Below are 17,182 nucleotides of genomic sequence, written 5' to 3'. Positions count from 1 at the left end.
CCTTTTTGGAGACTCTCAGAATCTGAAATAAGATATGAACATACAGAATTTGAGGGGGGCCCATGGACCATAAAAGAGACCCATGTAAATCTAGATGAAAAAATAACTGAATTTAAGAACTTGGAAACTTATTTGCATACTTTTTAAAAATTAAATGTATGGAAAGACATTATTAGGTAAACAATTTTCAATTTTTATCATCCAATTGAAGATGTCCTTATGAAATATAAGAATATTCAAACTGCTTTACTTTGCATAAAAAAGAAGGTATTAGAATGAAAATATGTAATAACCTTTTCTTTTTGGAGGGAAGGGGAGGAAGGAGGGAAGAGAGAGAGAGAGAAATATACCTATGCAAGAGAGAGACATTGAATGGTTGCCTCCCACACGCTGGGGATCAAATTTGCAACCAAGTATGTGCCCTTGACCAGAAATCAAATCCAAGACTCTTTGGTTCTCAGGCCAACACTCTAACCACTGGGACACAGGCCAGGGCAGTAATAACCTTTTAGAATATTAGGGAAGGAAGATAGATAAAAGTAATTAAAGATTAATTTAAGGGTCATGATATCTGGGAAAACTTTTCATATCTCTTCCACAAAAGTCACCAAGTAATTAATGAAAGTACAGAGTAAAAATAAGACTTTTCAAAGTCAATGTATTTATTTCAAATCTTTTCCTCACCACATCCCTTTCCCAAAAATGCCAAAACATAAGAACATGGTCAGAATTTTTTAAGAGAGCAACACATTATAAAGGAACACTGACCAGAAAAACCTAGAGCCTTACCACAGCTCTGTAAATAAAGTAGATGTGTAACTTTAGGTAACTGTTGTTTAATGCCTCTGGGCTTCAGTTTCATTATCCATAAAATCAAGAACTAAACCTGTAACCCTTTCAAATGTAAAACTCTATAAATCTCTATATTATTTAACTTACCATTTTGTTTTGTCCTTTAGTTTTGGGGGCTGAAAATTACTTTTGGACATTAGGAAGAGGGCCCTGAAATAAAAACTTCAGTTAAAGAGCAATACCAAAATACTTTAATTACTACATCTAATAATCAGATTAATATTCTTTAATAAATTTATACAAGATTACTACATAGGTAGACACTGATGAAACTAGTATAAAATATGGAAATTAACTTTTTTTATATTTTGGAAAACTATGGAAAATTTCCCCTGGCTAGAGAAAGGATCTTTAAATTTCAAACAAATTCTTATTCACATAGCAAAGCTACCAAATGTTAGAGAAGAGTTTCTGATCATACTGGCAGATAAATAACTGATATTTTATCTTAGGTAAAAATCTATATAAATTGTATATCATTCTATCACACACACCTAACATTAGGTTTTAAGTCTAACTGAAGATTTGCCTATATAATTATTTTGGATCTATAGGCAAATCATGTTGACTTCACAGTCTGTTTCCCTTTTAGGCCAATAATTTTCCACACCCTCTCATTATGAATGATACAGAAGTCAACCTACAAGAGAACTTTCTTTATCAGCGAGTCTACCTGTGACCCATTTTCTATGTTTTCTATGGACTAAAAGGGTTGAAGAATAAAGGATTTAAGAAGAAAGTTCTAAAATGCTCTATTTCCCTAATTCCTATAAAACCCCTTCCAGGCTTCTAAGCAAACTCTTTAGCCTTTTTTTTTTTTTTTTTTTTTTTTAATATTAAAGATATTTTCTCATTTTAAAAGCGAAACAGTGGTCGGCAAACTGCGGCTCGCAATGTTAGTTCCATCTCTTAAGTAAAATTCAATTAGTTAACAGAATAGTAATATATGAACTCTAAAATAATCAATAAACTAATGATTTTGCCGACCACTGGGATGGAGCTTAATCACAAGGAACAACAACAGCCTGTAATTACTGGAATTGAGAGTCTAGATTAGTGGTCAGCAAACTCGTTAGTCAACAGAGTGGCAAACCGTGGCTCGTGAGCTGCATGTGGCTTGCGAGCTGCAGTTTGCCGACCACTGTTCTATAATAATAAAAGCATAATATGCTAATTAGACTGGACAGCCGAACATCCTTCTGGACAAAGCTGTGACGGCTGTGAGGGCCAAGGGCAGGCAGCCGTGGCTGGCAGCGGCAGCAGCGGTGGGGTGATGGGGGCAGCACTTTCCCCTGATTGGCCGGTTGCCTCCCCTGAGGACTCCTGGAGTGTGAGAGGGGGGCAGGCCGGCTGAGGGAGGGAGCCCCCTGCCAGTGAATGCACAAGTTTTCATGCACCAGGCCTCTTGTTCAAATATAAAGGAAAACTGAAAAAGAAATAAATAACGGTCTATACTCCTACAACCCTAAGATATTATTTGAAATTTTCTGTTCTTCTTTTTAGTCTTTATCTTTATAATAACCAATTACTACATCACTGTATTAGGTAATATTATGTTCTGCTTTTTTTTTTTTTTTTTTTCTTTTTTTTCCTAATAATCATTTTCCCATGTTGCTTTGTTTTATGTAATAGCTGCCCTTAACTACTAAATAATTTGCTTAACAACTCACCAATTACTGGATATTTAGATTCCCCTCTCCCCCATTACCCAGAAATGGATAATCCTTAGGTTGTTCTTTTTCCTGAATAATTTCCCAAGTATAATTTTCTTAGTGAAATTACTGAAACATTTGGGTGGCCCATAACAAATAATGTCTAAATTACTTTTTTAAAAGTCTGAATTTTTTGACATTTCACCTAAATGTAGATATCTCTTAACTTGTATAACTTTAGTTGCTTGTGAAGTCAAATAGTTCTCCATGTTTCTTTAGTACTTGCTCATAAACAATTTATATTTTGCCTATAAAATATTTGTACGAGTTCCTTATGTAATATACATTATTCTGTTTATCATGTGAAGAAAACAAATTACACATTCTTTTGATTTTCTTTTTACAATAACTTTATATACTATTTACTTTACGTGTTTAAATTTTAGTCCAATTTATCTTTTCATTCAAAATATTAAAAACTTTCAAAGGCCCTCAAATTTTTTTTCTGAGACAATTTAACCTAAATGCAAATGACAATTATACTAAGCACGCCTCTTTACCTCTAGGAAAAGTAAAAAAACAACAACAAAAACATGCTGAAATGAACAACAAAAAAATCTCATATGCAGTCTATCATGTTTATGAATCTACTTAAGACAAAAAAAGAAACAAGTTCAACTGACAGAAAAATGAATGTAATGACTTAAAAAAGATTTCAGACAGTATATACTGTTTGCTCCTTGTTGTTTTAGGAATAGCAATACAAGCGAGCAGGGTTTAGATGAGATTATCCTTAAGTCCCTTATAACACCTCTACCATTTTAATATACTTGAAAATTAGCTTGGAATATATAATTTATCAGTATCTCACTTCCCAGAAGACCTATTAATAACTGCATAATTTTAAATAGTGAGAACACCTCATTGGATGAAGATCAAACATAGGTGGTTGAAGTTCTCCAAGTTCAATTGCTGTTATTCCTACTGCCCAGATATCACAGAGCTGGTTGTAGCCACCATTCTTTTCTACCGCTGCGACTTCTGGGGCCATCCTAGAAGGAATCAGTGAATATATCATTAAAAAAAAAAAGATATGAAATCTGCTACTTTTGTCATATTTACTAGACTTCCTGGAGGAAAAGGAGCTGAGAGACATTTGCTAAGAAGAAACTTTATTTTAGCCGAAACCGGTTTGGCTCAGTGGTAGAGCGTCGGTCTGCGGACTGAAAGGTCCCAGGTTCGATTCCGGTCAGGGGCATGTATGTTGGTTGCGGGCACATCCCTGGTAGGGGGTGTGCAAGAGGCAGCTGGTCGGTGTTTCTCTCTCATCGACGTTTCTAGCTCTCTATCTCTCTCCCTTCCTCTCTGTAAAAAAATCAATAATTAAAAAAAGAAACTTTAGCCGAAACCGGTTTGGCTCAGTGGTAGAGCATCGGTCTGTGGACTGAAAGGTCCCAGGTTCGATTCTGGTCAGGGGCATGTACGTTGGTTGCGGGCACATCCCAGGTGGGGGGTGTGCAGGAGGCAGCTGGTCGATGTTTCTCTCTCATCGACGTTTCTAGCTCTCTATCTCTCTCCCTTCCTCTCTGTAAAAAATCAATAAAATATATATATTTAAAAAAAAAAAGAAACTTTATTTTAAAAGACTTATAAAGACCTTATACATAAAAAGACACACACATTTTTAAAATTCATTATTTAAAAACCTTGAATCCTCTCCTCTGAAATCTAGTGCTCTGAGGAAAACTTGTGTTGTCTTATTTTAGTTTCTGTTTTATAAATCTTGTTATGTAATATAGGAAAAGAAAAAGAACACTTACATCCCTGTGTAAGTCAGAGAAAAGTTCCCAAAGGTGAGACTTAAAGAATGAATTATTAGGAAGCTAAGAGCAGTAGGAAGTTGGGACATTTTAATCAGATGAAACAAGCGTAAATGAAGGGAGACAAGAAGAGAGCATGAGATATCTGGAGAAGTGATAGGACAGTGCTACTCAATGTATGATATGGGGCATAAATGGTTTGCTATGAGTCTGTGATAAGTACAGAAACTGAGAGTAAGCATTTACTCTCATCAAATACATAATCATTTTTCAGTTTGTCATTTTTAATTTATTTTACTGAAAGGTCATTCATTATAGACAGTTTGAGAGGGACAATAAAGTATTTGAAAAATGAACATCAGAGATAGTGCTAGGTGGACCATGAATGGATTACTGATTATATAAGAAATTCAGACTTTACTGTGAAAATAAAAGGTTAATTATGGGGGTAAGCTTGATTTAAAACTCATGGCAACATGAAGGACAGTGTGAGAGGAGGTGAAACCAGCACTATGCACATGAATTGGGTTATTTTAAAAGCACAAGGGAAAAACAGGATTTTTTGAAGGCAGTGGCAGAGGGGACAGAATAAAAGGGGTTAACTATAGAGAATGATGTATTAAATGTTTATATATATACAAGTATAGCTATTATCAAACAGTTGTTTTGAATATATACAAGACTGAAGGTCAACTGAGTAGTGGAGTTGGAGTTATCTACTTGGCTATCTGTGATGTATAATGATGGTATCTGAAGTTATAAAGCATAGATGATATTGCTCAGGGGAAATATTCTTTTATTTTTTAATGTTTAGTATCTTAAAATTAATTTATATTTATATTGAATACCCAAAAGGTAGAAGTTGCTTTTATATGCACTTAGGTTACAAAAGGTTATACAACAAATGTCTTTCAGTTAAAATGTGGTTAAGGATATAAAATAGCTGAAACTGGTTTGGCTCAGTGAATGGAGCGTTGGCCTGCGAACTGAAAGGTCCCAGGTTCGATTCCAGTCAGAGGCATGTACCTTGGTTACGGGCACATCTCCAGTGGGAGGTGTGCAGGAGGCAACTGATCGATGTCTCTCTCTCACCGATGTTTTCTATCCCTCTCCCTTCCTCTCTGTGAAAAGTCAATAAAATATATATTTAAGAAGGATATAAAATGCATATACTAAAAATGCCAACATGTACATGCTCTTTGCAAGTGCTAAACACATAATAATGGGTATAGAATCTAAGAGAAGAAAATGACCACCATGGAGCAAAGGTGACCAAAGGCAAATTTCATAGAGGAAAGGAACTGAGCTAGAACCCAGAGAAAGCATGTGGGTTCCATCTCCTCTGCCTACTGGAATCAGGTGTTAGTGGCTAACTGCAGCACCAAGCTGACCAGGACTGTTGCACTTCCTGTTTCAGTGGAAAACAGAGATGTGACCAGTCAGCCATGGGTGAGATAAGGCAGAGAGTATGCCACTCTTCAGACAGAACAGGAAGGTAATAACCAATATTTGGAATAGTCACGGTACAAAAAAATGGTAATTTTGACTAAAGAACAGAGTTGATTGGGAAGGACAGTCACAGAAAAGAGATTAAAGAGGGAAATAGGCATATAAAGAATGAAATTTAATAGGTAACCTAATTCACCTGTTTTCTTTTAACTTTATTTAAATGAGATTTATCAGGGCTTTTTTCTGTGGTTGAAAGTGATATATGTTGACTTAAGAAATTTGGAATATATGACAAAATATGGAAGAAAACAAGTCAACAATTATACCATCCAAAGAGAACCACTGTTTCACATATTTTATCCATAAATTTAATACACACACATACCTTCTATAAAATGGCATAATAGTGAATATGCTACTTTTAATCCTCCTTTTTAATTAACATTATATCATGAGTTTATCCACTGATCTTTTAGAACAGGATTTTTAATACCAGCAATTTCTTAATTTGAATGAACTAATTTCTATGGATATGCATATATATTCCCTCTATTTTTCATTATTAAAGTATTTAATAAAGTTCCTAGTATGTAAATCTGTATGTCTCTTTGATAAGTTAATACAAGCAGAATTGAGACTAGAACATAAAAGTTACTTAAGAAAAAAAATTGTTACCAGATTATCTTTCAAAAATGTTCTACGAATTTCTATTTTCATTATCAAATATTTAGTGGTAGTGATAGATATTACCCATGATCCCAAATATTTTCCAATTTGATATAAAAGAATGTAATTGTTTATTTAATTTGCATTTTTGGTCATCATTGGGGAAATTTTTTTTCATATTTTATGATATCTTATAACTATGATTTTAATAACTCTGCTTCTAAGGAAACATCCTTTATTGAGTTAAGACTCACATGTTGCCCTGGCCAGTTTTTCTCAATGGTTAAAGCATCGAACTGTGGACTAGAGTCCTGGGTTAGATTCCTGGTCGAGGGCACATACCTCAGTTGCAAGTTCTCCAGCCCAGGTAGGGGTGAATGTGGGAGGCAATTAATCAATGTGTCTCTCTCACATCACATTGATGTTTCTCTCTCTATTTCCACCTCCCCTCCTCCCCCATCTCCTCCATCCCTTCCATTCTCTCTAGAAAGCAATGGAAAAATATATCCTTAGGTGAAGAGTAAAAAAAAAAGAACTTACATATTAAATATATTAAAACCTAGTTTGTCATATTTTAGCCATTACTTCCTGGTTACTTGCCTTTCCCTTTAAGTGGGTATACATATAATAACTTTAAATTTTCATGTAGTTAAATGTATCAATTTTCCCTTTATTTTTTAAAATATATTTTATTGATTTTTTACAGAGAGGAAGGGAGAGGGATAGAGAGGTAGAAACATCAATGAGAAACATCAATCAGCTGCCTACTGCACATCTCCTATTGGGGATGTGCCGCAACAAAGGTACATGCCCTTGACCGGAATCAAACCTGGGACCTTTCAGTCCGCAGGCCGACGCTCTATCCACTGAGCCAAACTGGTCAGGGCCAATTTTTCCCTTTAACATTTTATGCCAAGAAAGGTTTACTCAACTTTTTAAGTTTATTTTTATTAATTTCAGAGAGGGAGGGAGAGAGTGACAGAAACATCAATAATAAGAATCATCAATTGGCTGCCTCCTGCACACCCCATGACTGGTCAGGGGAATGTGCCCTGATCAGGAATCAAACCGTGACCTCCTGGGTCAACGCTCAACCACAAGAGCCACATGGACTGGGCTTGGGCTACTCAACTCTTAAAGCAGATAGTCATTGATACATCTTTTGGTTTTAGTTTTACATTTGACAAAAATATATAAATTTCTATATATAATTTATTTTGATATTAATATGAGGTATAGAGCTACTTTAAATTTCTTTCCAAATAAAAAATTATCCAAATAATAAAATATCCAACCTTTCATCAAACTTTAAATGGTATCATTTATAATATTTAGTATATGATTTTACATATTGAAATTTATTACTAGGCTTTCTATTATATTTCAATTATTTGTCTTCACTAATGAAAGCAGGGTTTAATTAATTTTTAATTTTTTTTTTAAAATTGATTTTAGAGAAGAAGAGAGAGAAACATCAATGCGAGAGAGAAACATCAATCCGTTAGGTTGCCTTCTGCATACACCCTGACTGGGAATGGTACCCGAAACGTGGGTATGTGTCCTGACTGGAAATTGAACAGGAACCTTTCAGCGCACAGAACGATGCTCAATCAAGTCACAGTGGCCAGGGCTGAAAGCAGTGTTTTAGAAAGATTATTTTGTCAGTAACTGGTAGGATACATTAATAGTAGGGTAGGATGCATAAGTTTTAACAGATAGCAAAGTCCAAGATTAAAATAGAAGCACTATCAAAAGAAAGGGTAACAAAATGGCAAGAGATTGTAATATGAGTTTTTCTTTTGAAACTCTCATACCTATGAGTGCTCTCAATACAAGATCCCAGAGATGGCAGGAATTATTAGCATTTTAACATTGGCAAAGCTGGACAATGAAAATGAGTATTAGTTTCCCGACCCAATTAGAACTATCGTAGTATCAAAGAGCGTGCAAGCCTTCAGCCTTCCTAAAGAAATGAAAATGCATAAAAGTCAATTATAATGTAAATTTGTCTTACCAATAAGGGGTGCCAATGAAAGATTTTCTCTTTGCAATTGTAGCTGTTATTTTTGCAGCTACACCAAAGTCAGCTGGTAGAGAAAAATATAAAACAGAAAATTTTAGTTCTTTTCAATAAAAGCATTAACATTTCTAAGTTTCATCCTTAGGCCTGACATTATTACTAATTCAAATAGTAATGCTAGGGAAATGTATAAAAGTTGAATACCTAAATTTCTTCTTGCATGATTTATAACACACCCATTAAAAGAAAATAATTTACTGGTGCTTTACCAGAATGAAATGTACATTATTAAGGACAAAGTTAATAAAAATATTTTTGTGACAACCACATTAAAGTTAAGTTGAGCCCGACCAGAGTGGCTGAATGATAGAGCATTGACCTATGATCAGGAAGCCATGACCTGATTCCAAATCAGGGCACATGCTAGAGGTTGAGGATTTGATCCCCAGTTGGGGTGTGCAAGATACAGCCCATTGATGATTCTCTCTCATCATTGATGTTTTTATCTCTTTTCCTTTCCCTTCCTTTCGCTGAAATCAATAAGAACATTTTTTTTTTTAAAAGTTAATTTGAAAAATAGAAAGAGCAAAAAAGAAAACACCCACCTGAATTCCTTTTATTCAAACATAACCAGGTTAGTATTTTGGTGCTATTATTTTAAAAAGTTTTTGAATGTACCCCGTGGGAGGGAAGATGGTGGGCGTTGGCCAAGCAAAAAAGTTCTTTTTCTATAAATAAACTTTGTTATTGTTGCTAAACATGGCTGTAAAAAACTAAATACAAAATAGTTCATTTTTGTCATGTAACAGATCACAGGATTTTACTCTTATTCTTCTTAAATCCTCATCCAAGGATATGCTTTTATTGATTTTAGAGAGAAGGGGAGGAAGAGAGAAACACCAATTGATCACCTCCTGTACACATCCTGATCAGCATGGAACCCGCAGCTTCCCAGTGCACAGGTGACACTCCAACCAACTAAGCCACCTGGCCAAGATGACTGACTGAATAATGTTTCTTATGTGGATTTATCACAGCTTAACAATTTTTCTATTGCTAAAACTATGCTCTCATTTTCTTCTATTCCATATAATATTATGATTAACCCTTCTGTGAATATGGATTTTTTTTTATCTTTAGAATTAATATCCTTAAACTGAGTCTCAGGAGTAAAATTGGAAGGTCGAACAATGAACGTTATTGTAGCTCTTAACATGATTATTAAACTTGTCTAATGTTAAAATTAAAATTTGGGAAAAATATTAGAAATTTGAAATAACATACCTAATTTTACATCGCCATGATCTGTCAATAAAATATTTGCACCCTAAAACAAAAAACAAATACTATTTAATTAGTATCATAAAATTCATTCTAATAAAATTATCAATTTAAACATATTAAATAAACTTACTTTGATATCTCTATGCATTTTGCCTTTAGTATGCAAATAGGCAAGACCCTAAAATTAAAAAAATAAAAGGTAGCATTAGCAAAATCGCAAAACTGAAGCCTACACTTCCTGATTGAATGGCTTTCTGGTGGCGACTCCAGATGAGTTTCTTTTTACTAGCCAATGTTTACTATATTTTAAGATTTCTAATTCATTTCTGATAAAAATCAGAAATATTTTACTACTGGAGGCCCGAAATTCGTGCACTGGAGTGGGGCCTGGGGGTCCCTCAGTTTGGCCTGTGCCCTCCTGCAGTCCAGGAGCTCTTGGGGGATATCGACTGATGGACATCCTTAGCACTGCCGTGGAGGGGGGAGGATCCTACCACTGCCGCTGCACTGGCAAGCTGTGAGCCTGGTGGCTTCTGGTTGAGCGGTGCTCCCCCTGTGGGAGCACACTGACCCCCAGGGGCAGCTCCTGCATTGAATATCTGCCCCCTGGTGGTCAGTGCGCATCATAGCAACTGGTCGTTCTACTGTTCGGTTGATTTGCATATTAGCCTTTTATTATATAGGATAACACCATCTCCAAAATTAAGAAAATGAACATATTTATTGCTCCAAAAATTTTCTCCCACAAACACTGAACTGCTTTTTTAAATTAAAATATTTTTTATTATAGAAAATTCACATATAAAGTCCAAGTAACAACACAATGAATCCCTATGTATCCATAACCTAGACTCAACAAGTGTGAAATCATGATCGTTTTTATTTTTTTTATTATTATTACTACAACTACCCTGTTTCCCGAAAAATAACAGTGTCTTATAATTTTTCTCCCAAAGTTGCGCTAGATCTTATTTTCAGGGGATGTCTTATCTTTCCATGCATTTTCGGAGGATGTCTTATTTTCGGGGAAACACGGTAGTAGCCCTGCGCATGAATCTGGGCATCAGTAGCTCTGTGGGGGCCTGACTGCCTCACGCCCACTGCCCAGAGGCTCTCTGCGGCCCAGAGGCTCTCCGCGGCCCAGAGGCCCATCTGTGGCCAGACGCAGAACGCTTGCCTCGTTGCTGGGCAATGACACGTGTTCCCCACAGCCCTGCTACTCTGTGCCCACTGCCCAGAGGCCGTCCAGGGCCAGGGTGGAGCACTTGCCTCATTGTCATGGCAACGAAGCAAATATTCTGCCAGGCCACTCATGATGCCCACTTTCAGTGGCTGCCCCCCAGGACTGGGGGACTCTGGTGGGGCTGAGAAGACAGGCACTTCCATCTTTGTGATGGAGAGATGGTTAATTTGAATATTACCAATTTATTAGATAGGATGTTGTGCACCAGGGGAGAGGGCAGGAGGGGGTCCCTCAGCCCGGTCTGCGCCCTCTCGCACTCCGGGACAACTCGGGGGTGTCCAACTGCCGGCTAGGCCTGCTCTCTGCTGGCAGTCGGACATCCCCCGAAGGGTCCTTAGCACTGCCGCAGACGGGAGAGGCTCCCGCCACTGCCAATGCACTCACCAGCCATGGGCCCAGCTTCTGGCTGAGCAGCATTCCCCCTGGGAGCTCATTGACCATCAGGGGGCAGCTCCTGCATCAAGCGTCTGCCTCCTGGTGGTCAATGCGTGTAATAGCGACTGGTTGTTACACTGTTTGATTTATTTACATATTAGCCTTTTACTATTATATAGGAATTTTTTTTTTGTTAATCTTCACCTGAGGATATTTTCCCATTGATTTTTAGGGACAGTGGGAGAAGGAAAGAGAGAAACATTGATGTGAAAAAAAACACATCGATTGGTTGCCTCCTGCATGAGCCCTGAGCAGGGTCTGGGCTGGGGAGGAGCCTGTAATAAGGATACTTGCCCTTCACCAGAATCGAGCCTGGGACCCTTTGGTCCGCAGGCTGACACTCTATCCTCTGAGCCAAACCAGCTAGGGCTCATGGTCAATCTTGTTTCATTCTGAACCTCACAGTACCACACACTCCCCCTCCACCACCATATTAATCTGAAGTCTCAGATTTCATAAAATTCCATCCACTAAGACAGTGATTTAAAAAAAATATAATCACAATGATATTATTATACCTCATCATTAACAATGATTTAATACTATCAAATATCCAGTGTTCACAAGTTAAAGTGGTATTCAAACAGGTTTGTACACTGCAATTCATTGAAATGACTCCTACTTCTCTCTTAATCTACAGAATCTTGTGCCATATCTTATTATAGCTTCCTTGTAAGTTTTTGTTACAGAAAGTGCGGTTTATCGGTTTATCATGTGCAGTCTCTCAGGATTTGGATTTTGCTAATTACATCCCAATGATGTTGTTTTACATTTTTCTGACCCCATGTACTACCACTGAGTGCTTATATCTAGGGTCTTGATGAGACTTAAGACTGAATTATTTTGGTAAAATTACTTCATATTAGTCAGAACTATAGAACTAAAAAGGAAAAGAAAAAAAACCCCATAAGTTATTTGAACTGTAGAACTAAAAAGGAACAATGAGAGCAATAAATATTACAGCAGCAGCAACTGCAGGAAGCTGTTACCAAAACTCTAGGCCCTGGGGGAGCAGGGTGGAGAAGAGAGCGGAATTATTAATACTTGAAGCCTGGGAAAAGAGTCCTGTAGAACTGAAATCGAGATATCTGAGAAGGCGCTAATGTCCACAGAAATTACACAATGTCTGGCTACCTTTTAGTGATATTAACTCATCTGATACTGATCTGATTTCTGTCATGATAGATCATTTCTGAATTTTCTAGAATTTATGTAAAAGAAATCATTCAGCATCTCCTTTTTTGTCTGTATCTTTCCCAATAATTAATATGACATTCCTTGAGATGTATATATCAATACTTCATTCTTCTTTATTACTGAGTAGTAGTCCATTATACAGATATCCAAAATTTGTTTATCCATTTACCTATTGACAGACATTGGGTTGTTTCCAGGTTTTGGCTATCTATAATAATATAAGCATAATATACTAATTAGGCCGGATGATCTTCCAGACAAAGCCAGGGCTCTGAGGGAAGCTGGTGCTGGCAGCTGGGGGAAGGAAGGCTACTCTTGCATGAATTTTGTGCATCGGGCCTCTAGTTATAAATAAAGCTGCTATGAAGATTCATGTACAGTTGTTGCATGATTTTTTTCCCCTCTTGGGTAAATACCTAGCAGTGTTAACAACTGGATCATACAGTGGTACAAGTTAAACTTCTGGTGACTGCCAAACTGTATTTCAAAGCAGCTGTACCATTTTACACTGAAAACAGAGGTGCATGAGAGTTCCCGTTAATCCACAACCTCACCAACCTTCCTGTAAGGTTTTTTTTTTTTTTTTTAATTCTAGCCATTTTAATTGGTGTGTAGTTGTATTGCACCGTGGCTTTAATGCACACTTTTCTAATAACTAATGAAATTGAGCATTTTTTCCATCCATATATCTTCTTTGGTGAAGTGTCTGGTTAAGTCTTTTGTTCATTTGCATATTGAGTTGTTTTCTTAATGAGTTTTGAGAGTTCTTTATATACTGTGGATGTAAGTCCCTGGTCAGGTATATTATTTACAACTTTCTACTTTTAGTCCAGTCCTTTTATTCTCTTAATAGTGCCTCTTGAACAAGAGAGTTTCAGTTTTGATGAAGTATAATTTAGCAAGTTTTTTATTTTATGGATCATGCTTTTCCTGTTATGTTTGAAAAGGCTTTGCTTAACTCAAGATTGCAAAATGTCCTACGTCGTGGTATTTGAGTCAACACATCTGTCTCAGCCTGCATTGGTGTTTATTCATTTCACAGGATTTTATGGATATGTATAAGCATATTTGTTTAACCTTTATTTCTAAATGTCAACTACAAAGATAAAAGTTCAAGAGTATTCAGGTAAATACTTTCTTCTTTTCTTAAATTCAATCTTACTCATTATAAATAGGTACAAGCATCTGCCTGTTTTATTATATTTTCTACTTTAACTATACCTGAGCATTTATTAAAATACAAATTCATTATAAAAATATTTTCTCCTACTTTCTCTTCTATAATTTCTAATATATAGAAATCCAACTGATTTTGTATATTGATCTTGAATCCTGCAACCTTTCTAGCTATATTTATTAGCTCTAGTAGCCACTTTGTAGATTCAATTCTATTTTCTACATAGGTAATTTTATAGTGAATAAAGAGTTTCACTTCTTACTTTCTAATATGGATCCCTTTAATTTCATTGTTTTTTCTTTCTGCGATGGCCCAAATCTCTAGCACAATGTGGGAAAGAAGCTGTGAGAACAGACACCTTGCCTTGATTGACCTTGGTGAAAAAGCATCTAATCTTTACCATTCAGAATGACACAGTTGTAGGTTTTTCATAGTTGCTCTTTATCAAGTTAAACAAGTTCCATTTTATTCCCAGCATACTGAGAACTTTTATCACAAATGAATGTTGGATTTTGCTAAATGCTTTTTCTGTGTTTAGACAATCATGTCGTTTTTCTTTTTGTTTGCTAATAAGGACAATTACTTGAAATTATTTTTGAATGTTAAAACAGCATTGCATTCTAGGATACTGCCCTCCACCCTACCTTATTCACAATGTATTATCCTTTATATATAATGTTGAACAGCCTTTGTTAACATTTTATTTTCCTTTTTAATTTCTGCATCTATGTTTATGAAGGATATTAGTCTGTAGTTTTGTTCTCTTGTAATGTCGAATTTTGGCTTCAGATCAATGCTGGCCCATAAATGACTTGGGAGGTATTCTCTATTCTTCAGTTTTCTAGAAGACTTCATATAAAATTGGCAATATTTCTTCCTTAAGTGTTTGATAGAATTTATCCATGACATCATCTAACTTGGAGATTTATTTGTGGGAATAGATATAAACTATTCAGATGATTTCTAACTGTCTGAGCTTTGGTAGTTAGGAAATTTTCTAGATATTTCATTTAAGTTGTAGGCTTTATTGGCATAAAGCTGTTCTTAACGTTCCTTGGGTATTGATTATCCTATTATCATTTAATATTTATAAATTGTCATAATATTAGTAACTATGTCTCCCCTTTTTATTTTTCTTAATCCCTCTGACTAGAAGTTTATCAGTTTTATTAATCTCAAAGAATCATATTTCTGTTTCAATGCTTTGCTCATGTTTTCTGCTTCCTATTTAAATGATTTCCACTCTGATCTTTATTATTTTCCTTCTCTGCTTACTTTGGGTTTAATTTGCTCATCTTTTTCCAGTTTCTTAAGATGGAAATTGAGGAAGTTGTTTTCAGATCTTTCCTTCTTCCTAGAAAAGCTTAAAGAATCTCTTTAGTGTTATAAACATTCCTCTACTAAGTACTGCCTTAGCAGTATCCCAAATTTTGATGAGCTGTGCTTTCATTTCATTGGTTTTAAGATACTTTTTAGTTTCTGATTTCTTCTTTGACTCTCATGTTACTTATTAGCACTTTACTTAGTTTGACTTATAATTTAATTGCATATGGTAAGAGAAAATACTTTGTATTATATAAATCCTTTTAAATGTATTAAGACATATTTTATGGCCCAGAATATAGTCTATCTTGGTAAATGCTCTATGGACACTTAGAAAAGCACATGTATCCCACTGTTGTTGGACTAAAAGGTCAGTAAGGTCAAATTGGTTGATTGTGTTGTTCAAATTTTCTATATACTTACTGATTTTCTCCTACTTGCTCTACAGAATTATTGTGAGACGGATATCAGACTGTGCATTAATCTATTTTTCCTTGCAGCACTATGGCTTTTGCTTATTTACTTTGAAGCTGTGTTTTATTAGGAACATAAATATTTAGGATTATTATGCTTTTTTATAAAATTATCTTCTTTAGTAATAATTTTTGCTCTGAAGTCTACTTTGTCTGAAATTAATATGGCCACTCAGCTTTGTTTTGAATAGTTAGTATGATATATTGTATATGTGTGTGTGTGTATATGTATATACATATATATGTATATTTATATTTTTTTCTTTTAACTTTTGATCTATTTGTCATTATAAAGGTATTTTCTTGTAGGCAGCATCTAATTGTATTTTGCTTTATTCCATTCTGACAACTTCTGTCCTCTTTTTTCTTTTCATAAAAACACATCTATTTAATAAAACTGTATATACAGGGTGTCCCAGAAAAATGTATACACATTTCAACAGCTGGTGGCTCAATTTTGAAAATAAAATGTATTTTAATTTAAAAATGTATTTTAATAAAAACTTTGTAATTATTCAAAGTGTGTGTATACATTTTTTGGACACCTATATTCAAGGTCTACATAACTTGATATATATGTACAATGAAATGATTACTTGAATTAAAGTAATTAACATCATCTCCTCACAGTTGCTAGTTGTCAAGAGAACACCCAAAATCTATTCTCTTAGAGTATTTTCAGTATTCAGTATAGCAGTATTAACTTTAGTCATCATGCTATACATTAGTAATTAATCTATATGATTGCAACTTTATACTCTTAGATCAACATCTCCCCATTTCTCTTCCCCAACTTAGCCCAGGCCCTGGCAACCACCACTCTACTTTCTGCATCTGTAAATTCAACTAGGTTCTACAGATAAGTAAGATCATGTAGTATTTATCTTTCTGTCCTGGCTTATTTCACTTAGCAAAATGTCTTCCACATTCATTTGTGTTGTCACAAATAACAGGAGTCCCTCTTTTTATGACTGAATCATATTGCAGTGTGTGTGTGTGTATATGTATGTGTGTGTATCACACCTTCTTTAACCATTCAGAAACCAGAGGAGGAAATTTGTGAGAATAATAAAATTTTAAAATTGGAACTAATCTTGGAGGCCATCCCTTCCAACAACTCATTTTATCCTTGAAGAACTAGAACTATAGAAGAAATTATGGTCATAAACCAAAACAAGAATGCATATGCAAATTACTGTTTCCATTCTGTACTCTGTCCATTACTATACAAGAAATGAACTTGGCAAATTAAAATATAAAACATTTAATGTCAATAATTCTCTGCTATGAGTATATGATTAGCTTTGTATTGTATTTGGATACAAAGAGACTTCTATGTTATGTGAATGTTAAAAAATTACATATATATATGGAATTTACTTTCATATATCTAACAGTAAGATTTAACATGGTATGTCTTTTAAAGCATGTGGAAACTAAATCTTTTCAAAATGACTAGAGATTTCTCTGAAATCAGGTCAATCTCCTTTATATGGAAGAACATACAGAACATTTAATTTCACTTGTGAACAAGCTATACAATGTAGGATATGTAAGGATATAAGCATCAATTATAATGATCAGTTGTAAA

At 35.1% G+C, this 17,182-nt stretch overlaps 1 protein-coding gene across 1 annotated transcript in view; it reads right to left on the bottom strand.

Annotated features, from left to right (window-relative positions):
* MAP4K5 (mitogen-activated protein kinase kinase kinase kinase 5) overlaps window positions 1-17,182 on the bottom strand; it is a 92,099-nt gene that overhangs the window by 39,006 nt on the left and 35,911 nt on the right. Inside the window, exons 7-11 of the mRNA XM_084886839.1 lie at window positions 9,874-9,921; window positions 9,744-9,786; window positions 8,454-8,526; window positions 3,425-3,556; window positions 940-1,002 (exon numbers count right to left, since the gene is read on the bottom strand). Of these exons, the coding sequence (XP_084742965.1) occupies window positions 940-1,002; window positions 3,425-3,556; window positions 8,454-8,526; window positions 9,744-9,786; window positions 9,874-9,921 (359 nt within the window). The remainder of the gene's footprint in view (window positions 1-939; window positions 1,003-3,424; window positions 3,557-8,453; window positions 8,527-9,743; window positions 9,787-9,873; window positions 9,922-17,182) is intronic.

The sequence above is a fragment of the Pipistrellus hanaki genome (genome assembly GCF_964339955.1).
Source record: "Pipistrellus hanaki genome assembly, chromosome: 1".
Lineage (NCBI taxonomy): Eukaryota > Metazoa > Chordata > Mammalia > Chiroptera > Vespertilionidae > Pipistrellus > Pipistrellus hanaki.
This window is presented reverse-complemented; position numbering and strand designations above follow the sequence as displayed.